The 27004-nt window shown below is 39.9% G+C and overlaps 1 protein-coding gene across 2 annotated transcripts in view; it reads right to left on the minus strand.

The window, feature by feature from the left end:
- FIG4 (FIG4 phosphoinositide 5-phosphatase) overlaps positions 1-27004 on the minus strand; it is a 135790-nt gene that overhangs the window by 98360 nt on the left and 10426 nt on the right. Inside the window, exons 1-3 of one of the 2 annotated variants that reach the window (XM_057528160.1) lie at positions 17075-17145; positions 13570-13668; positions 5784-5907 (exon numbers count right to left, since the gene is read on the minus strand). In XM_057528160.1, coding sequence (XP_057384143.1) covers positions 5784-5841 — 58 coding nt within the window. In that variant the 5' untranslated portion in view covers positions 5842-5907; positions 13570-13668; positions 17075-17145. Of the gene's footprint in view, positions 1-5783; positions 5908-13569; positions 13669-17074; positions 17146-27004 lie in introns of those variants that run through there. The other variant, XM_007190679.2, reaches the window with a different exon arrangement.

Below are 27004 nucleotides of genomic sequence, written 5' to 3' on the forward strand. Positions count from 1 at the left end.
AAGAAAGACCACATGTATTAATGTTCAGTAGCACTAAGTTCTCAGCAACATACTAGTTACCACACAGTCTTGGTTAAAAATGTTCTGGCTCCCAGAACTTTTGCTTTGGGAGTTAAAACTAATTCTCTTGTTGGCTGGGGGGAGAGGGAGGGGAACACTTCTGAACCGGTTACGTGAGGAGCTCAGTAGAGCCCCTCCCCAGTGAAACAACCACAACTGGTAAAAATTATAAAAACAAAACAAAACAAAACATTGAAAGTTCCTGGAAATTCTCCTAATGGCATACAGCAAATGGAGAAACATTTATTCAAGAAAATCTACTAGATCTTGGAAAGAACAGCAAGTCTGTGACATACGAACTGCAATTTGTTTCCCTTCTACACCCTTCTCCCAATTCAGTGGGACAGAATATCTACTCCCGGCAGGTGTCGCCAAAAAAGACAGTACCCCTTCCTCCCTCCCCAGCTCTCAGTCTAGAGCCTTGGTTTCTGCTCAGGAGGTGCAGGCCACCAGCATTTCCCATTCCTTCCAGCTCTGTGTTGCAGACACTCTATTCCAGGCAAGCACATCTGAAACTGGGGGCTCCTTTCTTCTACCCAGTCCTACTTGTAGAGTGGAGGCTTTACCCCAGCACAAATACTGGATCCCATCACCCCCACGCACTGACAGGGTGAGTCAGATACGGTCACTTACAGCTGACTGCCCATCAGAAAGAGTAGAGGCCAGAAGGCTGTGGGATAACATATTCAAAGCACTGAAAGAAAAACTCAACCAAGGATCTTATATATAGCGTAACCATTTTTCAAAACTAACTTTCTTATGTGCATGTGTGGGTGTACTCACTCGCTCTCTCTTTCTCTCTCTCTCTGAGTGTTACATTCTATAAAGCCTGAGCTAGGATCTTGGTGCTATAAATGGTTGCTCTAGAATTGGCAAATACCCATTGTCTGTGTCTTGTTATTCTTAACTGACAAAAAAGAAAATTAGTAATTGAACATATTAACATAAATGAGCCAAAATATATAAAAGACACCTCAGGGATTTTATGAACCTGGCTACTTCTATTAAAACCATGAAAAATACTTATATTTGAGAGATCCACAAAGCACATTTTTAAAAAATGTTCATTTATGCTCCTCCCCACCTCCCCTTGGAGACTAGCTAAAAATTCCCTGACTAAAGCTAAAGGATTTAAGATAGGAGAAAAAGCTAAAGTCAATCTCATTAAAAGCAAGTTAGGAAGCAGTTATCCTTTTAGAAAGCTAAAACCTACAAAATTAAGGGTCTTGGGAGCAGCGTAAAAACACCCAAAAAAGAGAATCTAATTGGCTTTAAAGTAATAAATATTCCCAAGATGAATGAGTGTCCCCTTTGTTCTTGCTATATATTTATTTTTTATAGAAAAAAAAACCTCTCTATAATAATTTCTCCCAACCTGCGTTCCAACTGAATTTTAATTTTATGTTTTCAGCTCTATTTATTTCATCCTACATGTCCCTTCATAATTTTGATAAGGTAAATATACTGCACAGAAGAATATTTTCTACCAGCATAAAATGCTTTCAGCATATTATGAGATTATTTTCTTTTTCCTTTTTACTACCAGTTGGAAACGTCACTCCTTTTTAAAAGGTTCCTATCAAATATAACCAACAATTAAAAGGCTTTAGCTTGGCATAGACCTGTGTCAAGAGTCAGCCTATTCATTGTTTTAACATACTGAAAACCAGAACAAGTTTTTTCATCTTCATTCTACGTACTTCTGATCCCAGACCAATTTCCCTGAGTATTTCCCAGATGCCTAGATGACAGTCATCATGCAAAAGTGATTTCTCTCTTTCCGAGTAGAGAAGGCTGTGTCATTTGAGTTGGACACCAAGCAAAGTAAATAAAAAAGGACAGTGTGAGAGGATGGAGAGGTGTGGAGTTCTGGTGGCTGGAGAGGACCCACAAGCCCACCAACAGGGAAGAGGGCAGTATCCTGCTGGGAGGTCACCGTGTCAGCTAGTCACTATCCTAAAAGCCTTCAGGGAGAAGAGCACTCTGGCAGAGAAGTATCAAAAACCACAAGGGACCAAAGTGACTCTCTAACACCAAATCTACTGTTCCCTTACTAGTCTGAGGCTCACACTCTATTGTTGTTTTCCCTATATCTTGGATCTGCAATCTATTTCTAAGGGTGTTGCTTTAAAGAACAACTGAGTCCATCACTTAGTCTGCTATAATGACACATTGTACTACTAGCAGCTTACAAGAGTATCTTCTGACAGGTGACACAGGCAGAAAAAGGACATATATCAAAAGGGCCTGGATGGTCACAGAGCTGAGAGTAGTAAAGACTACAGGCCACCAGCCACCGACTCCATCCGAGTGCCCCAGGACCAGATAAAACAACTTTGTGAGGGATGCTCATGATCCCATCCAGTGGTTTCCCAAGCCTCCTGCTGGCTGCCAAATAACAATGGAGTAGGTCAGAAATGGGCAAGGTAGCTACAGGACAGGATCAATCCATGTCTGGGGACCAGTGATGGTCCCTGAGCTTTCGGTACCAGCCCATGAAAAGACAAGTAAACGAATTGAAAGTAAGGGTTTAGAAACATCTGAGTTCATGATCAACGAACTTGCCTTGAACAGGCAAGACTAGGTTGGGTATTACTGAACTTATGTGAGGAGTCACATGTGGCCCAAGCTGAAGACAAGCTATGCACAGTAGGATCCTGTGTTGGCCTGTGACACATTTCTGGAAAAAAATTGGTCCTTTACTACAGATAGTTGAGAAGCACTGCTCTATATTCTTATAGATTGTGAATTAAATTAACCATGATAACAGTCCAAAACATCCCAGCCAAAGTACTATTCACAAATTAGGCATGCTGAAAAAGCTGAGAGAAAATATTTCAGTCACAGAAGACAACCATTCTAGTCCTTTCACACATGTATTATTTTGACAACCAGACTATACATTTTTCAAAGATAAGCATTTTGTGTTTTGCTATTTCAGTAGCCCTCATTATCTCTAAGGCAGTACTAGACAAATCATAGCCCTTTATTTACTCCCTATTTACTCTTAAAAATTCTAAGCTTTATCTACATGGTTGAACTAGAATACATAAAGTGCATTGCCCTGAAGATAACAAATGCTTACTTAGTACATAACTGTGTCACTTTACTGGTAGCTTAGTCTTTTAGTGACTTCACCATCCAAGGACAGTCTCAAAGAGGCCTCAAATTGTGTGAGAAATTGCTACCACAATACCTGAGAGTGCCACCTAAGAGAAACATGGAGACACCTTCAGCCCTTACCCAAAGTTTATTAACTAATACTTGTGTATAAAATGAGTATCTGGTTATAAACTTGGTTATCAATTGATTAAAATAAAGCTTTGGTTTTACAAGCTTAGTTATCAACAGATTTAAAATGAGGCAAGGAGGAATTGGGAGATTGGGATTGACATATGTACACTAATATGTATAAAACAGATAACTAATAAGAACCTGCTGTATAAAAATAAATAAAATAAAATTCAAAATAAAATAAAATGAGGCAAGGAATATTGTTAAAAGCAAATATGCCCAGAACAATGAAGAATGATGAAAGTACCATTACAACAACACAGTACAGCATCTAGAGGCCACTTAGTGTAAAGGCAAACTGCCCAATACAACTCCAGAACAGCCAAGGGCAGCTATTTTTAAACAAAGTTCAATAACTGATCTTCAATTCGTTATACTTAATCATCAAGGAAGGTTCAATTTTGAATAATTAACCTTGGCTAATGAGGCATTCAATATTACATACACTTTAGGAAATTTCCATTTTAAAAAGCTGTAATAAAGAATCAGCATTTAAAGGAATGAATTTAACCTATTAAGTAACTAATTAAGCCTACTGTATTTAAGACACATTTTACTTAAAAGTTTTTTTTCTTTAACATATAAGTAACACTTAAAGTGGAATTTAACACATATGGAATGTATGGAATTTAAACACATGAACTCACATGACATATACCGACATGCACATGCCCACAAACAGGTACCCATTAAACATGAAACCTCAAGGGATTTGTCAAGACTGAGCAGAATGTACAGAGAAGGGGCCAGTCCTACGGAGAAGAAACCAATCATACCTACCACTCTCAACCTTCCTTGGCAGCCACCTAAGGCACAAAATGCACCTAAATGGATTACACATGAAGGGCTATGAGAGCACACCAAGAAAAATGAACTTCAAATACAGGGGAATATGCATAATCAAAGTCTCAACAAATATAGGGTCACCAAATAGAAAGCACTAATCAGAAAAATGAACATAAGAGAATATGAAACTATATAGCATAGTTCAGACCATATTAATTTTGTTAATATCTATAGACACCAATCACTCAGTCAATACTGCATACAGTCCAGTAGGTTTAAGAAGCAGAGAGATAATTTTGTAAGTGTTAAAAAAAAAAATAGACTCGAAATAAGGCTCTGCCAACAGGGAAGCTGAGATACAACTGCCCTCTGCTTGGCTTCCAAGGTCCCAGTGACCTGGCCTCACCCAACTACTTGCCAGCATCCCAGGACCCATGGGCATCTTCATGCCCGCACCTCTGCTGCTGTCCCTACTGGAGCTCTCTCCTCTCTTCCCCACATCCATCCAAATCTTGCTTCTCCTCCAGGGTCCAGCCTGAGTCTCATCTTCTCCAGGAAATCTTTCCTTGTCATGCCAGGTCCAAGAAGTCTACCTCTTATGTAATCTCCAATACCATTTACCTTTGACTACACAGCTGGGCTCTTAATTCCAATCCTGGAGTTGTTTTCATATGCACTGGGTTTTGTCCCCCATCCTAGTCCAATCATCTTAAGACTCCCCGGGACAAACCCATGGTAGAGCAAAGACAGATTACTGACCCACTAAGGACAATGCACCAGAAGAACTGTGGGGCATCTCACAAATGCCCCACAAGCCAGACCACAGACTCCTTAAAGGCCAAGGCCATTTCTATATTTGTTCATGAATAAATAAAGGCGTTATTATAGGATTTGGGGACACGATTAGGTAAAATTTAAACGAAGAGACTCAAACCAAAGCAAGACGGTATGTAAAGAGATAAACATCAAGTCTAGATTGTGAAGCAGACTCGTGGTCTCATTTCTTTGAAAGCAATAAAGTTCACAGAGCTGTAGACTGCTGTGTCCAGAAACCCCTTTTCTGAAACTCTGCATGAGTTGTCAATCGAGGCTGCTTCTCTGCGTCAAAATGACTTAGCTCATCCAGGCAAGAGGGGCATGTTTTCTCTTACTGACACAATTTTAAAGAGCAAAGTTTCTGATAGTCTGTGATTTTAGAGAACAAAGTTTCTCAGTGAGTAAGAAAGCAGTTGTCATTCAGAGAAAGGGGTTATGACACTTTACACTGTAGCATGTCCTTGGGAGAAATTCCTCTTAACTTAAAAGCTGGTTTTACCTGTATCTGTTTTTCCAGCTGATGTTTACAATCCAAGCCAATTTTTAGTTTTTCATTCCTTGACAAGACAGGCTCCTTAAAGGTCCAAACCATCGCTACATTTGTTCCTATCCTACACGAAACTGAACACAGTCCTAAGCACATAGCAGATGCTATATAAAGGCTGTTTGACACTTGGCTGATAGATAATTCAGTTTTAAACAACCAAAGCCACAGAGGATGGGTCATATTTATAAACCTATATAAATATAAGCCTTGCAAACTATCTTCAAGGAGTCTATGTAGGAAAAAAAAAAGAGAGGTAGTAAGAGGGAGGCATGTTTCTTACCTACAACACCAAAAGCTGAAACAGCTCGAAATAACCCGGATGATCCTTTCTGTCCCATCTTTGTCCTATTTCCTAGATCCAAGCGGCCAAGAAGTTCTCGCACTTCTTGCTGAGTATATACATGCTAGAAATAAGCAAATTTAATCTGTAAGGTTGTGCTCGCTTTTTAGGTTCATTATTTATTTACCCCTGAAAATTAGAAGCTGCCTACAACTTTACATCATTAGCTATTTCAGAGAAGTATATATAATAGTGCAGGATTAAGCTACAATTTTAAAAAGCCAACAAAATTTTTGTAACATCTTTATTGGAGTATAATTGCTTTACAACGGTGTGTTAGTTTCTGCTTTATAACAAAGTGAATCAGCTATACATATATCCCCATATCTCCTCCCTCTTGCATCTCCGTCCCATCCTCCCTGTCCCACCCCTCTAGGTGGTCACAAAGCACCGAGCTGATCTCCCTGTGCTATGCAGCTGCTTCCCACTAGCTATCTGTTTTATATTTGGTAGTGTATATACGTCCATGCCACTCTCTCACTTCGTCCCAGCTTACCCTTCCCCCTCCCCGTGTCCTCAAGTCCATTCTCTACCTCTGCGTCTTTATTCCTGTCCTGCCCCTAGGTTCTTCAGAACCGTTTTTTGTTTTTTTTTTTAGATTCCATATATATATGTGTTATCATACGGTACTTGTTTTTCTCTTTCTGACTGACCTCACTCTGTATGACAGTCTCTATGTCTATCCACCTCACTACAAATAACTCAATTTCGTTTCTTTTTATTAAAGCCAACAAATTCTTTAACGTTAGCAGTTAAGGGTGGTTCCTGGCTCCCAGGCTGCTGTACTAAAAAGGTGTATCAAAACCTTATCTTCTGGACAGAGATTCAGAGATTTAAGGTATCCACAGACAAGTTTCAAGAAATCTATAAACCCCTTAAAATTGTATGCAAAGTTTTGGTTTAACGTGCATATGTGCATTTTTTTTTTACAAGTGATTAGTCTTTATTTTATTAAAACAATTTTTAAAATTTTCTAAGGCTTTAAATTTTTTTTTTTTTTTTTTAGGATACCATTTTCATTCTTTTTTTTTTTTAAACATCTTTATTGAAGTATAATTGCCTTACAATAGTGTGTTAGCTTCTGCTTTATAACAAAGTGAATCAGTTATACATATACAATATGTTCCCATTTCTCTTCCCTCTTGCATCTCCCTCCCTCCCACCCTCCCCATCCCACCCCTCTAGGTAGTCACAAAGCACCGAGCTGATCTCCCTGTGCTGTGCGGCTGCTTCCCACTAGCTATCGATTTTACATTTGGTAGTGTATATATGTCCATGACACTCTCTTACCCTGTCACATCTCACCCCACCCCCTCCCCATATCCTCAAGTCCATTCTCTAGTAGGTCTGTGTCTTTATTCCCGTCTTGCCACTAGGTTCTTCATGGCCTTTTTTTTTTTTTTCCCTTAGATTCCGTATATATGTGTTAGCATACTGTATTTGTTTTTCTCTTTCTGACTTACTTCACTCTGTATGACAGACTCTAACTCCATCCACCTCATTACAAATACCTCCATTTCATTTCTTTTTATGGCTGAGTAATATTCCATTGTATATATGTGCCACATCTTCTTCATCCATTCATCTGTCGATGGACATTTAGGTTGCTTCCATGTCCTGGCTATTGTAAATAGAGCTGCAATGAACATTTTGGTACATGACTCTTTTTGACCTATGGTTTTCTCAGGGTATATGCCCAGTAGTGGGATTGCTGGGTCATATGGTAGTTCTATTTGTAGTTTTTTAAGGAACCTCCATACTGTTCTCAATAGTGGCTGGATCAATTTACATTCCCACCAACAGTGCAAGAGTGTTCCCTTTCCTCCACACCCTCTCCAGCATTTATTGTTTCTAGATTTTTTGATGATGGCCATTCTGACCGGTGTGAGATGATATCTCATTGTAGTTTTGATTTGCATTTCTCTAATGATTAATGATGTTGAGCATTCTTTCATGTGTCTGTAGGCCATCTGTATATCTTCTTTGGAGAAATGTCTATTTAGATCTTCTGCCCATTTTTGGATTGGGTTGTTCGTTTTTTTGTTATTGAGCTGCATGAGCTGCTTGTAAATCTTGGAGATTAATCCTTTGTCAGTTGCTTCATTTGCAAATATTTTCTCCCATTCTGAGGGTTGTCTTTTGGTCTTGTTTATGGTTTCCTTTGCTGTGCAAAAGCTTTTAAGTTTCATTAGGTCCCATTTGTTTATTTGTGTTCTTATTTCTATTTCTCTGGGAGCTGGGTCAAAAAGAATCTTGCTGTGATGTATGTCATAGAGTGTTCTGCCTATGTTTTCCTCTAAGAGTTTGATAGTGTCTGCCCTTACACTTAGGTCTTTAATCCATTTTGAGTTTATTTTTGAGCATGGTGTCAGGGAGTGTTCTAATTTCATACTTTTACATGTTCCTGTCCAATTTTCCCAGCACCACTTATTGAAGAGGCTGTCTTTTCTCCACTGTATATGCTTGCCTCCTTTATCAAAGATAAGTTGACCATATGTGTGTGGGTTTATCTCTGGGCTTTCTATCCTGTTCCATTGATCTATATTTCTGTTTTTGTGCCAGTACCAAACTGTCTTGATTACTGAAGCTTTGTAATATAGTCTGAAGTCAGGGAGCCTGATTCCCCCAGCTCCATTTTTCGTTCTCAAGATGGCTTTGGCTATTCGGGGTCTTTTGTGTTTCCATACAAATTGTGAAATTTTTTGTTCTAGTTCTGTGAAAAATGCCAGTGGTAGTTTGATAGGGATTGCATTGAATCTGTAGATTGCTTTGGGAAGTAGAGTCATTTTCACAATGTTGATTCTTCCAATCCAGGAACATGGTATATCTCTCCATCTATTTGTATCATCTTTAATTTCTTTCATCAGTGTCTTATAATTTTCTGCATACAGGTCTTTTGTCTCCTTAGGTAGGTTTATTCCTAGATATTTTATTCTTTTTGTTGCAATGGTAAATGGGAGTGTTTTCTTAATTTCACTTTCAGATTTTTCGTCATTAGTGTATAGAAATGCAAGAGATTTCTGTGCATTAATTTTGTATCCTGCTACTTTACCAAATTCATTGATTAGCTCTAGGAGTTTTCTGGTAGCTTCTTTAGGATTCTCTATGTATAGTATCATGTCATCTGCAAATAGTGACAGCTTTACTTCTTCTTTTCCGATTTGGATTCCTTTTATTTCTTTGTCTTCTCTGATTGCTGTGGCTAGGACTTCCAGAACTATGTTGAATAATAGTGGTGAGAGTGGGCAACCTTGTCTTGTTCCTGATCTTAGTGGAAATGGTTTCAGTTTTTCACCATTGAGGACAATGTTGGCTGTGGGTTTGTCATATATGGCCTTTATTATGTTGAGGAAAGTTCCCTCTATGCCTACTTTCTGCAGGGCTTTTATCATAAATGGGTGTTGAATTTTGTCGAAAGCTTTCTCTGCATCTATTGAGATGATCATATGGTTTTTCTCCTTCAATTTGTTAATATGGTGTATCACATTGATTGATTTGCGTATATTGAAGAATCCTTGCATTCCTGGGATAAACCCCACTTGATCATGGTGTATGATCCTTTTCATGTGCTGTTGGATTCTGTTTGCTAGTATTTTGTTGAGGATTTTTGCATCTATGTTCATCAGTGATATTGGCCTGTAGTTTTCTTTCTTTGTGACATCTTTGTCTGGTTTTGGTATCAGGGTGATGGTGGCCTCGTAGAATGAGTTTGGGAGTGTTCCTCCCTCTGCAATATTTTGGAAGAGTTTGAGAAGGATAGGTGTTAGCTCTTCTCTAAATGTTTGATAGAATTCCCCTGTGAAGCCATCTGGTCCTGGGCTTTTGTTTGTTGGAAGGTTTTTAATCACAGTTTCAATTTCAGTGCTTGTGATTGGTCTGTTCATATTTTCTATTTCTTCCTGGTTCAGTCTTGGCAGTTTGTGCATTTCTAAGAATCTGTCCATTTCTTCCAGGTTGTCCATTTTATTGGCATAGAGTTGCTTGTAGTAATCTCTCATGATCTTTTGTATTTCTGCAGTGTCAGTGGTTACTTCTCCTTTTTCATTTCTAATTCTATTGATCTGGGTCTTCTCCCTTTTTTTCTTGATGAGTCTGGCTAATGGTTTATCAATTTTGTTTATCTTCTCAAAGAACCAGCTTTTAGTTTCATTGATTTTTGCTATTGTTTCCTTCATTTCTTTTTCATTTATCTCTGACCTGATCTTTATAATTTCTTTCCTTCTGCTGGCTTTGGGGTTTTTTTGTTCTTCTTTCTCTAATTGCTTTAGGTGCAAGGTTAGGTTGTTTATTCGAGATGTTTCCTGTTTCTTGAGGTAGGCTTGTATTGCTATAAACTTCCCTCTTAGCACTGCTTTTGCTGCGTCCCATAGGTTTTGGGTCGTCGTGTCTCCATTGTCATTTGTTTCTAGGTATTTTTTGATTTCCCCTTTGATTTCTTCAGTAATCACTTCGTTATTAAGTAATGTATTGTGTAGCCTCCATGTGTTTGTATTTTTTACAGATCTTTTCCTGTAATTGATATCTAGTCTCATAGCGTTGTGGTCGGAAAAGATACTTGATACGATTTCAATTTTCTTAAATTTACCAAGGCTTGATTTGTGACCCAAGATATGATCTATCCTGGAGAATGTTCCATGAGCACTTGAGAAAAATGTGTATTCTGTTGTTTTTGGGTGGAATGTCCTATAAATATCAATTAAGTCCATATTGTTTAATGTATCATTTAAAGCTTGTGTTTCCTTATTTATTTTCATTTTGGATGATCTGTCCATTGGTGAAAGTGGGGTGTTAAAGTCCCCTACTATGATTGTGTTGCTGTCAATTTCCCCTTTTATGGCTGTTAGTATTTGCCTTATGTATTGAGGTGCTCCTATGTTGGGTGCATAAATATTTACAATTGTTATACCTTCCTCTTGGATCGATCCCTTGATCATTATATAGTGTCCTTCTTTGTCTCTTGTAATAGTCTTTATTTTAAAGTCTATTTTGTCTGATATGAGAATTGCTACTCCAGCTTTCTTTTGATTTCCATTTGCATGGAATATCTTTTTCCATCCCCTCACTTTCAATCTGTATGTGTCTCTAGGTCTGAAGTGGGTCTCTTGTAGACAGCATATATATGGGTCTTCTTTTTGTATCCATTCAGCCAGCCTGTGTCTTTTGGTGGGAGCATTTAATCCATTTACATTCAAGGTAATTATCGATATGTATGTTCCTATTCCCATTTTCTTAAATGTATTGGGTTTGTTATTGTAGGTGTTTTCCTTCTCTTGTGTTTCTTGCCTAGAGAAGTTCCTTTAGCATTTGTTGTAAAGCTGGTTTGGTGGTGCTGAACTCTCTCAGCTTTTGCTTGTCTGTAAAGGTTTTAATTTCTCCATCAAATCTGAATGAGATCCTTGCTGGGTAGAGTAATCTTGGTTGTAGGTTTTTCTCCTTCATCACTTTAAGTATATCCTGCCACTCCCTTCTGGCTTGCAGAGTTTCTGCTGATAGATCAGATGTTAACCTTATGGGGATTCCCTTGTGTGTTATTTGTTTTTTTTCCCTTGCTGCCTTTAATATGTTTTCCTTATATTTAATTTTTGACAGTTTGATTAATATGTGTCTTGGCGTGTTCCTCCTTGGGTTTATCCTGTATGGGACTCTCTGTGCTTCCAGGACTTGATTAACTATTTCCTTTCCCATATTAGGGAAGTTTTCAACTATAATCTCTTCAAAAATTTTCTCAGTCCCTTTCTTTTTCTCTTCTTCTTCTGGTACCCCTATAATTCGAATGTTGGAGCGTTTAATGTTGTCCCAGAGGTCCCTGAGACTGTCCTCAGTTCTTTTCATTCTTTTTTCTTTATCCTGCTCTGTAGTAGTTATTTCCACCATTTTATCTTCCAGGTCACTTATCCTTTCTTCTGCCTCAGTTATTCTACTATTGATCCCATCTAGAGTATTTTTAATTTCATTTATTGTGTTCTTCATCATTGCTTGGTTCCTCTTTAGTTCTTCTACATCCTTGTTAAATGTTTCTTGCATTTTGTCTATTCTATTTCCAAGATTTTGGATCATCCTTACTATCATTATTCTGAATTCTTTTTCAGGTAGACTACCTATTTCCTCTTCATTTGTTAAGTCCAGTGTGTTTTGAGCCTGCTCCTTCATCTGCTGTGTGTTTTTCTGTCGTCTCATTTTGCCTATCTTACTGTGTTTGGGGTCTCCTTTTCACAGGCTGCAGGTTCGTAGTTCCCGTTGTTTTTGGTATCTGTCCCCAGTGGCTAAGGTTGGTTCGGTGGGTTGTGTAGGCTTCCTGGTGGAGGGAACTAGTGCCTGAGTTCTGGTGGATGAGGCTAGATCTTGTCTTTCTGGTGGGCACGTCCACGTCTGGTGGTGTATTTTGGGGTGTCTGTGGTCTTATTATGATTTTAGGCAGCCTCTCTGCTAATGGATGGGGTTGTGTTCCTGTCTAGCTAGTTGTTTGGCATAGGGTGTCCAGCACTGTAGCTTGCTGGTCATTGGGTGAAGCTGGGTCTTGATGTTGAGATGGAGATCTCTGGGAGATTTTTGCCGTTTGGTATTACGTGGAGCTGGGAGGTCTCTTGTGGACCAGTGTTCTGAAGTTGGCTCTCCCACCTCAGAGGCACGGCCCTGATGCCTGGCTGGAGCACCAAGAGCCTTTCGTCCACACAGCTTAACTTGATCTTGAGTGTGACAGGGGCCCTGAATCGGCTGAGCGTCTGCTGTCCCACTGCAGGAGGGGCGCGGGGTCCCAGGCGCTAGTACCCAGTGAGAACCCCGAGGGAGAGAGATGCGAGGCACCACGACCTGGTCTCCATATGTGCATTTTTATGAGAAGGCCCATAGTTTTCCTCAGGTTCTCAGAGATCCCTGATCAACCACTCCTACCCCCAAAGAAAGCCAAGAATCATTACATTATATTAATAAAAACTCCCAGATGGTGCGTGTGTTGGGGATGGGATAGGAACCACGACGCCCAGGAGTACAGGAAGTCACAAAATACAATTTATCTAAAATTATTATAACATAGAAAATAGCTTTGCAAAGAGCTTATGTAAAATGGCTTCCAAACTGTAGCTACTAACATATTTGAAAAACCAGGAATCTACATGGATTCAGAAATATTCACAGACAGGAACCTCCATACAAAGGGTTAGTTAGGTGCTCTCATTTGAGAGTTAAAATTAACTGTTCAATTCCACCTTATTGTATTTCTCTTTTGACTACAAGTCTCATATTTTTGTGCCACCTGAATTAAGTCTGTATTTCCAACTCTGGATAATATAACATCTGGATAAGAATAGTTTAACATTTCTCCAGCAAGTGATCAGAAGAGACTCTACCAGTCCTTTGTGACTTCAAGTAGCTTCATATTAAAGCAGAGTAATAAATAATCTCTTTGGTGGATGAAATATTAAGAGTTATACTGAATCCTTAAAATGTCACTCCTTTAAGAAAATATATTCATTATCTTATCCAAAGAGTTTGCTTTGTAAAACAAATCAAAATGAGGGACAAAATGTAATTCTGGCATACTTTCTGACATCAGTAATTTCTAGAAACCAGATAAGAGATTCAAATTCTAGCCAACCATGAAAAATTGTAATTTTTAGATGTATGATAAAAAAAAGTATATATCACTAGAAGCTGTAAGGATATTTCATATCCTGTAAACAACAAGTACGAAAGTTTCTGTTTGTATTCAGGTTTTCAAGATACTTACCCTATCATCAATTATTACCAAATCTTTTGGTTCTGTTCTATCAATTTTCAAAACACGGTATTTTGTTTCTGCATGATTGCTCCCAACTAGAAAGTATCTCTATAAATAAAAAGAAATGTCATTAGTTTTTTTAAGGCAGTTTGCCTTATACACATTTTATAGTCACTTCAGTTTTTTAAATTAAATACAGTAAAGTCAGGTTACTTTTTAAAAGAAATATTTCTGTTAAGTATATCTGGCAGATTAAAGGCTGATTCTAAAAGGTCAACTTTAAAATTGAAATATTCGTAGTGGTGTCATGATAAGCATCAGTCTGATATTTAAAATGTACCCAGTAACCAGGTCAGATGAATTTAATTATATTATACAGAGATTAACCTAACTGATTGGAGACTGATGTTTCAACTTTACCAGGAAGCAGCAGCTCTGGTAAGAATTAGAAAGCTCAACATATAATTAGGAATGCTTAGACAATTATAGCTAATTGATATAAATCAATATCAAATATTGACATTTTAATCAAATAAATCTTTACAAATTTTCTGTAGAAGACTAAAAATGACTTTAGTATAACAACTATAAAAATCCACCCCTAAGTCCTATAAAAGATTAAAATGAGTGTACTTTCCCAAATGGCTTTTTATAGATAAGCTATAGGAAATAATTAGTATTCCTTCTTTTCTGACACACTTCCTTGGAGTGTGTGTAAAACTACAGAAAAATAATCATTCTACATTCAAAGAAAATGCTTTTAAGAGAACCTAAACCAGATGAGTAAGTTTTGAATTGTGTTTAAGAAAATAAGTAAAACTCCATTAGGAAAAATAAATTATTTAAAGATATTTTGCTTCAAAAAAGTCCTTTGAAGTGACACTTTTTCAACACTGCAAAAATTGAGAACACATTGCCACCATCAACTGGCATCTAACCATCTCATAGGTCACATAAGATACAGATACACAAAGCAATTAAATAACAAATAAGATTCTCTAGATTAATGGCCAAACTGAAGTATGTAGACCACAGGATCTCAGAGCAGGAAAGATTAATGTTGGGTACTACAGATGCAGAAAACGTCAGAGGAGTTAAGACTTGAATTGAGCCTCAAAGGATGGGGAAGATTTTTTAAAGTAAGAATTTATAACAGAAGATATGTAAAACAGAATATAAGCACTTGGTTATATTGTTTTAATGCTAAATCTGTAGAAATAGATGGATTTTTAAATTATTAAGTATATATCTGTTTATAAAGATCTGACCTAGACTTCCAGATTATAAAGAACAAAACTCTATGTTAAAAGATGATGGCTTAGCCCAGACTTAAGGGGAAAACTAACCAAAATACTGAATCCCTCATCTCCTAGGGAGAGGTAGAGTCTGGATGACGGTACCAATTATCATGAGGTAGAAATAAAGCAATTATAATAAAAATTAGTAAACTAATTCGAGACATCCAGTGACCAGGATGCACTGGGGAAGCAGCTAGAAGGGCAAGGACACAGCGAGAGGGAGGAAGTCCAACGTGTTCGGGCTGACCTCAGCGAATTCCTCCCTGAGACCCTACCCACCCCTGAGAGGAGAGCAGGGTCACCAGCCTAATAAAATCAACCTCAGAAGAATGGTTTGTAAACTATACATGTTTGTTAGCAGAAAAGGGAGCCACCTTCTTGAGGACTTGAGGAAAAACAGTTCCCAGGAAAGGAAATAGCAAGTGCAAAGACCTGAAAGGGGAAGAAGCTTGGCAAATTTGTTAGAGGAACAAGATTAAAGGAGAAGATGCTCATAAAACACCTAACACAGTGAATAGTGTTCAACACAAAGAAGGCACTCAATGAGTGCTACTTCCTTTTCTTTGCTTTACTTTTTAAGATGTCAGCAAGTCTATGCCATTGTATTTGAGAAAAAGATCCCCAAAAAAGAGGAAAAAAGAGATACCCCAGAGGGGAAAAAAGCATATGCAAGACCGGAATGGAACCAGAGTGGGAAAATGCACAGATCTATTAGTAATCAGTCTTTGTCCTCAGGAGAGATGAACATGCAAATTCACAGCCCTGAATAGACGTCTGAACTGGACGTGATGACAACACAGGAAGGGCACTTCACTCATTTGGGGAGGGTCAGAGCAAGCCAGCTGGAGAGGCTGGTGTTGTCCTGATGCTGAGTTTGGCCTTGAAGGACCTCTAGACAGGACCTGATGTACTGAGCCAAGATAGGGCACGTGACACCCACCCCCTCCTCCTGCCCCCGTCAAAGAACTTTTGCTTATATCTGAATTTAGCACTTCCTCTGGGCACCTTGTCCAAATTTGTTTGGGGCAGGTCTGCCCCCTTCACCTAAATATAAGCAGCTCAGGAGTCTGGGGCTAACCCCCTAACCCCTGTGGTTTTTAATTCTAGTCTAGTAGCACAATCTGGTTCCACAGGCACTGGGTAAGTTAGTCCACTCACCACGGACTAATCATTTAATCTGCTGGGTAACTTTCTACAGCATTTATACTAACCCATCTTGTTTGGTTACCTACACAGAAAGGCAGCCCTTTTAAGTCAACCACTCAGTAAAAGAAGGCACATCACAGCTTTAAGAGAGGGAAAATCCCTGAGTGAAATTCCTAGAATTTCAATAGATCCTAAGGAATCTAAAGATGAACTGTAGTAGGACTATGATTTGGCAGTTTGTAATAAAAAGACAGATATAATTCCTGGGATGCGAGTGGGCAAATGCACTATTGGCCTTTGGAGCACACACAGGAGGGCAGATCTACACCCATCTTATCCAGACCCTTGCATGAAGTCTACTCCACGAAGCAGAGGGGTCAAGGCAAAAATCCAAAGAATTCAGAAGCAGATCGGAGTGGGGAGAAAGAAACGGAAAGCAGTACAACTATCCACATTCTCTATTTTTTTTTTTAAGGAGAAAAAAAACAGTTTATTAACACATGCATCGTGCCTACACGTGGGAGAACTCAGCAATGAGTAACTCAAAGGGGTGGTCAGAACTTGAGCGTATATATAGCATCTTGACAAGGGACCTCTGGGACAACATTAAACGCACCACATTCTCTATTAAAGTGGTCTAAGAATCTTGAAAATGTTTTGTGCCAAGAGGAGCGACCTCTTGTGGATCCAGTTGAGTGAGAAAGAAAACCAGAGCTCTCAGCTGTGCACAGAATCACTCTCCTGCACTGCCCTCTGGTGGGCGGTTCACCATCGACCTTCACACCAAATTTTTAAGAAGTAACTTCTCCAGAAAGGCCTTATTTCTACTTGGTTTTATTTCCATCTTGTTAAATAAATCAGCTCTATAATTATGTATATACTTAGGCTTTATTATATTTAATATTATGCTTCAAAATGAATTTCAGCATTTGGGGGCTTATAAATTGCCCTGAAATATCTTTTCCTTAAATTCTTCTCCACTGATTTTTTCTAATTTTTTTATTTTGAAGATTTTCAAACCCACAGTAAAATGAACAGAATAGTACAATGAAAACCCATATACCACTCACCTAGATTCACCAATTGTTAATGTTTTGCTGCATTTGTTTTCTCCCTCCTTCCTTCTTGAGATAAGCTTTTTTTCCTTCTGAACCACGTGAAAAACCAGTTGCAGGTATCATAATACACCATCCCTAAAAACCTCAACTTGTATTTCCTAAAAACAAGGACATACTCCCACATAATCATAACACCATTGATACAATATTACCTATATACAATCCATCAGATTTCCCCAAATAGCTGGCTTAAAAAACAAAAAAAAAACGGAATTCAATCAAGGATCCTGCATTGCATCTGGTTACCAGGTCTTATTTATTTATTTATTTTATTTTTGGCTGCGTTGGGTCTTTGTTGCTGCGTGCAGGCTTTCTCTAGTTGCGCCGAGAGGGGGCTACTCTTTGTTGCGGTGCGTGGGCTTCTCATTGCGATGGCTTCTCCTGTTGCGGAGCACAGGCTCTAGGCACACGGGCTTCAGCAGTTGTGGCTCACAGGCTCTAGAGCGCAGGCTCAGTAGTTGTGCTGCACGGGCTTAGTTGCTCCGCGGCATGTGGGATCTTCCCGGACCAGGGCTCAAACCCGTGTCCCCTGTATCGGCAGGCGGATTCTTAACCACTGCGCCACCAGGGAAGTCCCAGGTCTTTTTTAAAAAATGTCTTTTAAACTAGAACAGTCTCTCTGCCTTTACTTTCAAAGACTGTCTTTCAGAACATTTTTAAAGGTTCACATTTTTAACACCAATTTTCCTGGTTCCCTATTGACATCATTCACTTGGCCATTTACCAGTGAATGTCTCATATGCGCCAGGCACTGGGCTAGACACCTAAGGGCAAAGATAAATTGAAGATAGATTTTGGGCATAGAACTTGCTAATGGATTAAACTGGAAAAGAAGGAGTAATCAATCCAATTACTTTTGCTTGATGAGCAACTAGCTACATGGTGGTGCCGTTTACGGATGTAGGCTGGACTGGAGGAGAAGCAGGTTTGAAGGAAAAACAAGATTTCTGTTTACAACATTCCCAAAGGGATCAAGTGGGAACTGAGTCTGGAGCTTAGAGGAGAGACTTCAGAGGGTGTCATCAGCACATAAACTGCATTTAAAGTGAAGCAGCCAAAAAAACCCAAAAAAACAAACAAAAACACCCCTAACCTGAGGCAATCTAAATAAAATTATTTAGAGGCTGAATATGGAGAAGGAACCTGCTGGGAAGACTGAGAGGAAGGACCACTGATTGGGAAAAACCCCAGGACAGCTAGAGTCATCAAAGCAAAGGAAGGACATGATTTGGAAAAGAAGGGAGCGGTCACTGCCACATCAAATGCTGCTGAGAGGTCAAGAAAGATGAGGACAGAGAAGCGTCCAGGGGGTCTGACAATAGGAGCTTGTGAGTGGCTGTTCCAGGGGCAAGGGGCAGTCCCCGTGAAGCAGGGGCAAAATCCACAGCAGAGCTGGGTGGAGAGCAAATGGGTAGCCTCCCGGGTAAAGACAGAGGAGTGAACACCTCTGTTCCTCCCAGAAATGTTACGAAAATCATAATAGTTTTTTATGGTCATTTTTTTTAGACATAAGCCCCAAGGGCAAGAGAAAGAGTGAAGTAGCAGCAAAAAAATCATTTGAAACTGAAAAGCATGCCCAAGAAAGCAGTGGGGAGTCAAGAAGCAATCCAATTTATACTACAGAATCTCCAAAGGCACGGAAATTTGTGGCATCTTTTATCTCTGGAGGTAGGAGTGTAAAATTTCGGAAAACTGAAGCTAAAAAGGAGCTAGCACAGCTTCTAAAGAGGAAAAAAAAGGCTTCAAACTAAAGATCAAGAATAGTGCAACACTGGGACTTCCCTGGTGGCTCAGTGGTTAAGAATCCGCCTGCCAATGCAGGAGACACGGGTTCGAGCCCTGGTCCAGGAAGATCCCACATGCCGTGGAGCAAATAAGCCCGTGCGCCACAACTACTGAGCCTGCGAGGCACAACTGCTGAGCCCACGTGCCACACTACTGAAGCCCGCATGCCTAGAGCCCATGCTCTGCAACAGAGAAGCCACCGCAATAAGCCTGTGCACTGCAATGAAGAGTAGCCCCCACTCACCACAACTAGAGAAAGCCCGCACACAGCAACAAAGACCCAACGCAGCCATAAATAAATAAATGAATGAATGAATGAACACTAGAAAGGCCCCACAGCAACACTGAAGGTGGAAGACAGGGACATAATGCCTTCAAATTTTTAAGGGAAAATTAATTTCAATCTTTAATTCAATATTAAACCTATCAATCAAACCTGAGGGTAGGATAAGGACATTTTCAGAAATGTATGGGCTCAAAAAAATTCCTGTCCATGAACCCTTTTGAAACAGGAGGGAAGGGGGTAGAGCACAACCTTTAAAAGAATGACATAGCTCGAGGACATGACATAAACTGATTAGAACCAAATAGGTCCAGGATGGCAGATGAGTCGACTTCCACTAGACTTGAGCCTCAGTATACGTGCATTGTAACATATCAGCAAGCTAAATGACACACCCACAAGCACCATGACAGTTCCAAGACCATAAAGGTCAAAAAGTGGGCGGTGGCCCAATTCCTGGAAATCCCCACCCCCTCCCCAAAATAGCTGGAACACTCCTCCTACCCATTAGCCTATGAAATTATCCACCCCTAAACTGACAACCCTGTACCCTGGTGCCTCTCTTGCCTTCTGAGACGGTGCACACTCTGTCTGTGGAGTGTGTTTCCCTCTAAATAAATCCACTTCTTACCTATCAACCTGTCTCTCCCTGAATTCTTTCTGCGATGAGACATCAAGAACCTGAGCTTCATTAAGTCCTGAGACCAGGGTGTGATCTCAGTTAAAAGACTGTGGGTTCAAGTCCCAACCTGGGTTTTGTCTGGATTCGAGTCCCGGCCTGTGGGTTCAAGTCCCAATCTGAGTTACACAGTTTCACTTTCTCATGAAACAACTGAAGGAGGTGCTCCACCAAAATGAGAGCATAAATCAAGAAAGAAAAAAATACAGGCTCTGGGAAAGTCAGGAGATCATCACAAGAGAGGTTGTTGAATGATGGTCAAGGGAGATCCAGGATGGCGGCTGTGCTGGAGGCCTTGGGAGCAACCAGTCCAGATTTCAGCCACTGCTTCAAGAAGATGAAGCCAGTAAGAATACCTAACATGCGTGAATGTGCAGAGAAGAGACTTACACATCTGGAAAGTTGGGGTTAAATTCATTGTAAGTTCTTAGTAATAACTCGAGATTGTAGGAAGAAGGAAAGGTCATCTCAAGTACTGGCAGTCTGAAGTTCAAATGGTGAAGGTGAAAAAGGAGGTAAATAAAATGCCCAAAAGCAACCGGGAAGGAAAAGGGAGCAGTAATTGGAGTGTACAAGACTTCCATAGATCAGGCACGCATCAGCTAGACTGCCTGAATGCATGCATACACGCGGATGAGATGAATTGACTCCACGGGGGAGAACATCTGTGTATATTAGTAGATTTGTTGGGGGGTGGCGGTTTGGCAAGAACTGGGGTGGAAAATTAGGATACCAAAAAAAGCTACCTTAAAATGCCTATTAAGATAGAAGATGATCTGACCTGGCTCTCTTCTGAAAGTTAAGTATCAAGAAAAAGCTTAAGATTTCAATATGTAGCTTTAACAGTGGTGACTTGGTTTAAAGATGAATGTCTTTCTAAAATATATACCTGAACTCCAAATGGAATACAATAGGTAATCCACTTAACAGGAAATTCGGTATCTACTAACATTATCATCTCCTTTGATAATGACAGGCTAATTAATCACTCACTTTTCAGCTGAGGGAAGAAAAATCAGCCTCCTTGAAAGAGGAGACATTTTAGGTTGTCTGACAGCTTCTATTAATGCTAAACTTCACTTGAACTTTCAGAATAAAGGTATTATTTTTAAAGATCATCACGAAGTTACTTCTCACAATCTTTAACAGTTTTTCAGGCCTGCCACCTCTCTGATTCCAGCAATCCCACAACCAGGTAACACAGCCCAGAAAGAGAAAGGAGCCTCTGATACTCAGAGAGGGATGTCGCCAAGTTCACACTCCTCACAGCTTCAGGGCTTTACTGATGGGCAAGTGTCAAATCACCTCTAGAAACAAGTGGAAACTTTGTCACCTCCAACCAAATCTTCTAAATCTGCTATCATCACCATGATTCTCTCTCCAGTTTATATCATTTGGTTCCCAGTTCCACAGTCCCTTAGTGAACCACATCCTATGCTGTCCTCTCCTATCCCCTAATTCCCAAATCAAGACTAATATCAAGGGCTAATTAAATAAGGTACATTCCTCATGAAGTGGTTCTTACTTATTTTATTCTATTTCGTGTGATGGGGTGGGGAGGAGGGAGAAGCTTCCTTAAATCTTTTTAGAACGAGGCAGGAATTAAATAAACACAAAGATACATACACACACACTAACAATTCTGAGCTAGCAAAAGTAAAAATTATCTTAACAGCTTCACTCCCACAAAACACATGCAGACACAAAAATCATGCAGACACAAAAATCTGCCACAGTTCTGTTCAGCTACCAATTTTAAAGTTAACTGCTATGTGTTCATTTCTTTGTTATGAAATGGTCACTTATTGCAATGATAAGACCCCTAGAGCATCATGTATTAAGGGCTAGAAACTGGAAATCATCTAAGGTAAACTGCAGGTTTTTTCCAGGATAACTTCAGATTGCTAAATCACCTGTGGGCAACTCCTGGTTGCACTGGGGTGTATGAGCATCAGGGCTGGATCTGGCCTTAGTTTATCTGTAGGCCTGGGTCACATGAGCCAAAGGACAACATGAAGGTGCTGAGTGCCAGAGAGAACAGGTAAAGCTTTGGAGGAAGCAGAACCTTCCCAAGGCCAGAACTGTATCTCCTGCACGCTATCTAGCAACCCATCTCCCTTTCCTCTCCAAACAGTCCTCAAAATCCACCTCTAAACACAAGGTGACAATACCAACATGAACCTCACCTCCGGGCAATTCTACCGAATTACTCTTCTAAATGAAGGCTCAGTACAAGAGGCACACTATCTTGCTCACTGTCTCTTTTGTTCCTCAATGTGTCCCCTAACTCCTTCACAACCAATTAATACCCTCCCCACCAACCAAAACAAGAATGCCCATTTCTTTCATACACTTGTCAACAATGACTTTGGTCAATCTTTCCAATCTTTGCCATTCTGACAAGTGAAAAATGGGAATCTATTTTCACATTATTGCTTTAATTATTAGCAAGTTGAACATCATTTCATATTCATACATTTTTGGCAAATCACCTATTCAGGTCCTTGTCCTTTTTTGTCAGGTGTTTTATTTTTCAGATTGTTTTATAAAAAAAAAAAAATTTGTATATAAGGATATACTGCTTTATCTATTGTTCAGGCTACTAATACTTCTTCCATAGTCTTTTGACTATTTTTTTACTTAGATTTATAGTTTTAAATGCTTTGTATTAGAAAAAAAAAATTAAGTCAATGATCTAAATTTGTACCTTATGAAGCTAAAAAAAATGAACTGATTAACCCAAAATCTGTAAGAGGAAGAGGCTTATCTATAAGCCTAAGAGCAAAAATTGATTAAACAGAAAACAAACAATAGAGAAAATTAACCAAGTCAGAAGTTGGTTCTTTCAAAAGGGTAATAAAATTGATAAATGCCTAGCAAGGTGGATCCAAAAAAATGATAAAGAACACAAAACACCAATGTCAGGAATGAAAGAAGGAGCTTCACTACAAATCCTATAGAGATCAAAAGGTTAATAAGGGAATATTATGAACAACTTGATGCCAGTAAATTCAACAACTAAGATGAAATGGAAAATTTTACTGAAAAACACAACTTATCAGAAGTGATTCAAGACCCACTGAAATTCTGCATAGCCCTATACCTACTATAAAAAATGATTCATTATCAAAATTTGCCCAACAAAGCAACTCCAAGTCCAAATGCTTTCAGTAGTAAATTCCAGCAAACTTTTAAAAAATCAAACAGGAAGGAGACCAAGATGGCAGAATAGGAGGATGCAGAGCTCACCTCTCCCCATGAACACACCAAAAATATATCTACATGTGGAACAATTCTCACTGAAAACAAACTGGAGACTGGCAGAAAGACTCTTACACAGCCAAGACTCTAAGAAAGAGCACATGGTGTCGAGTAGGAAGGGAAGAGAAGCAATCAGTTTGGGACCTGGGCCCCTGGGAGGGGACACAGAAGAGGAGGGGGTTACATGGGCTTGGAGATATCCTCCCCAGCGGGTGAGCAGTTCAAACCACATATTGGGCACCCCAGCCCTGGGGTCTGACACCAGGAAGACAAGTCCTCTTAACTGGTTTGAAAACCAGTGGGACTGACAGCAGGGCTGTAAAAACCTAGACTCCACTTGTGAAGAGCACACACGTGCTCGCTTACTCCTGAAACAAGGCAGAGGAAGCGGATTGAAACTGACCAGGATTCTGGCCAGCTTCCCATGACCGTGCGCTGGCCTGAGCTAAGCACTGGCTCCAGACTCTCTTGCTCTATGGAACACTAGGGTAAAGGTTGCTGCAACTGAGGAGAGTGTGCAACTCTGGGGGACAGAGCCAGCTTGGACCAGCAGGACACCTGAATGGGACAAGGGCAGCCACTCCTGGTGCTCATGGAGGCAAAAAATTGGAAGCAATATGGAACTCTGATTGCTGTGCTGAGACTGCCCTAGTGTGCCCTGGCCTACAGCAGGCACCCACTCTGGCCCCGCTTTCTCCAGCACTGCTCCCCTCTGGGGTGAAGGTGCCAAAGCTGGGAGGGGGGAGAGCACACACTTAGAGGCAACAGAACCAGCTCAGACCTGACCCTCCAGCAACTTGGGATGTGACCCCACCACCGATAGGGTGGTGTAGGCCAATGAGCAGAGAGAAGCCCTGGTTCACACTTGGCTGTCGCTCCAACCCCTCCATCCCCAGGCCCACCTCTTACCAAGGTGATAGCTACCAGCACACCATGGGGGAAGACATGACTCATGCTCACAACAGATCTAGTTCTCGCACCAAAGCCACTGGGTACATGCAGACTGTATAGGGACACTCCCACTAAAGGACACCATTCAATACCAGGCTAGGTAACTATTTCACCTAATTTCATAGGGCAGAGAAAGTTAAGTGAAATGAGAAGATAGAGGAATTTCTTTCAAATAAAAGAACGAGGGAAAAAAAACACAAAAAACAACTAAAGAAACACAGATAAGTAATTTACCAGACAAAGAGTTCAAACCATTAGTAATAAGAATGCTAACTGAACTAGGGAAAAGAATAGATGAACAAACTGAGAATTTTAACAAGGAACTAGAAAATATAAAAAGAAAACCAGTCAGAACAAAAGAATATAATAACTGAAAAACACTAAAAGGAATTAACAGCAGACTAGATGATGCAGAAGGACGCATAAGTGATCTGGAATATAGTATAATGCAAATCACCCAATCTAGGAAGTAAAAAAAAAAAAAAAAGCAAATTTAAAAAATGAAAACAGTTTAAGGAACCTCTGAAACAACATCAAGTGTACAAATATTCACATTATAGAGGTGCCAGAGGAAAAGAGAGAAAGGGGTCAAAAATGTATTTGAGGGACTTCCCTGGTGGTCCAGTGGTAAAGAATCTGCCTTACAATGCAGGGGACATGGGTTCAATCCCTGGTCAGGGAACTAAGATCCCACATGCGGCGCGGTGCTAAGTCCATGCACCACAACTACTGAGCTGGCATGCCTCAACTAGAGAGGCTGCGTGCCACAAACTACAGAGCCCATGTGCTCTGGAACCTGCACACCACAACTACAGAGCTGACACACCCTGGAGCCTGCGTGCCACAACTAGAGAAGAGAAAACCCGCATGCCACAACTAGAGAGAAGCCCACGTGCTGCAAAGAGCCCACGCGCCACAATGAAAGATCCCACGTGCCTCAACGAAGATCCCACATGCTACAACTAAGACCCAATGCAGCCAAAAATAAATTTTAAAAAAATAAATAATAAATAAATCTTTTTTAAAAAATGTATTTGATGAAATTGACTGAAAATTTCTTGAACTTGAAGAAGAAACAGATATCCAGGCACAGGAATCACAGAGTCCCCAAAAAGATGAAGCCAAAGAGACCCACACCAAGACATATCACAATTAAAATGGCAAAAGTTAAAGAAAAAAAGAAAATTCTAAAGGTAGCAAGAGAAAAACAAGGAGTCACACACAAAGGAAATCCGATATGATTATCAGCTGATTTTCCTGCATAAACTTTGCAGGCCACAGGGAGTTGCATTATATATATATAAAATGCTGAAAAAGAAAACCTTTAACTGAGGATAATCTACCCAGCAAGATTATCATTCAGAATTGAAGGAGAGATAAAGAACTTCTTAGGCAAGCAAAAACTAAAACAGTTCATCAATACTAAACCTACCCTAAAAAAAATGTTAAAGGATTTTCTCTAAGTGGAAAAGAAAAGGCTACAACAAGTAAGAATCTATAAGAAAGGAAAAAATCACAATAGGAAAGAAATATATAGTAAAGACTGTGGATCAATCACTTAAATAAGATAGTATAAAGATTAAAAGACAAAAAAAATTGTGAAATCAACTATAACTACAACAAACAGTTAAGGGATAAACATGAAGATATAAAACATGACATCAAAACACAAAACGTGGGGAGGAGAGTAAAAATATATAGACCTTTAGAATGTGCTTGAACTTAAATGACTACCAGTTTAAAACAAGTAGATATAGTTAATATGTCAACATATATGAACCACATGGTAACCACAAATCAAAAACCTACAATAGATACATAAAAATGATCAAGAAAGAAACACAAGCATACCACTAAAGAAACTATCAAACCACAAGGGAAGAAACTAAAAGAAGAAAAGAAGAGAGAAGAACTACAAAAACAAGTAACAAAATGGCAGTAAGTACAAACCTATCAATAATCACTTTAAATGTCAATGGACTTGGGCTTCCCTGGTGGCGCAGTGGTTGAGAATCTGCCTGCTAATGCAGGGGACACGGTTCGAGCCCTGGTCTGGGAAGATCCCACATGCCGCGGAGCAACTAGGCCCGTGAGCCACAACTACTGAGCCTGTGGGTCTGGAGCCTGTGCTCTGCAACAAGAGAGGCCACGATAGTGAGAGGCCCGCGCACTGCGATGAAGAGTGGCCCCCGCTTGCCACAACTAGAGAAAGCCCTCGCACAGAAACGAAGACCCAACACAGCCAAAAATAAATTAATTAATTAATTTTTAAAAAAATGTCAATGGATTGGACTTCCCTGGTGGCGCAGTGGTTAAGAATCCGCCTGCCAAGGCAGGAGACACGGGTTTGAGCCCTGGTCTGGGAAAATCCCACATGCCGTGGAGCAACTAAGCCCAAGCGCCACAGCTACCGAGCCTGTGCTCTAGAGCTTGCGAGCCACAACTACTGAAGCCTGTGCACCTAGAGCCTGTGCTCCGCAACAAGAGAAGCCACCTCAATGAAAAGCCCGCACACCGCAATGAAGAGTAGCCCCCACTCACCTCAACTAGAGAAAGCCTGTGCGCAGCAACAAAGACCCAACACAGCCAAAAATTTTTAAAAAAAAACAAAAAAAAAGTCAATGGACTAAATGCTCCAATCAAAAGACACAGGGTGCCTGATCAGATTAAAAAACAAGACCCATCCATATGAGGCCCACAAGACACTCACTTCAGAGCTAAAGAAACACACACATTGAAAATGAACAGCTGGAAAAATATTTCATGCAAATGAAAACAAGAAAGCTGGGGTAGTAATACTCATATCAGACAAAATAGACTTTGAAACAGAGTCTATAACAAAAGACAAAGAAGGGCATTATATAACGATAAAGGGATCAATACAAGGGAGGCTATAACATTCATTAACATATATTCACCTAAT

The sequence above is a fragment of the Balaenoptera acutorostrata genome, chromosome 14, assembly GCF_949987535.1.
Source record: "Balaenoptera acutorostrata chromosome 14, mBalAcu1.1, whole genome shotgun sequence".
Classification (NCBI taxonomy): Eukaryota; Metazoa; Chordata; class Mammalia; order Artiodactyla; family Balaenopteridae; genus Balaenoptera; species Balaenoptera acutorostrata.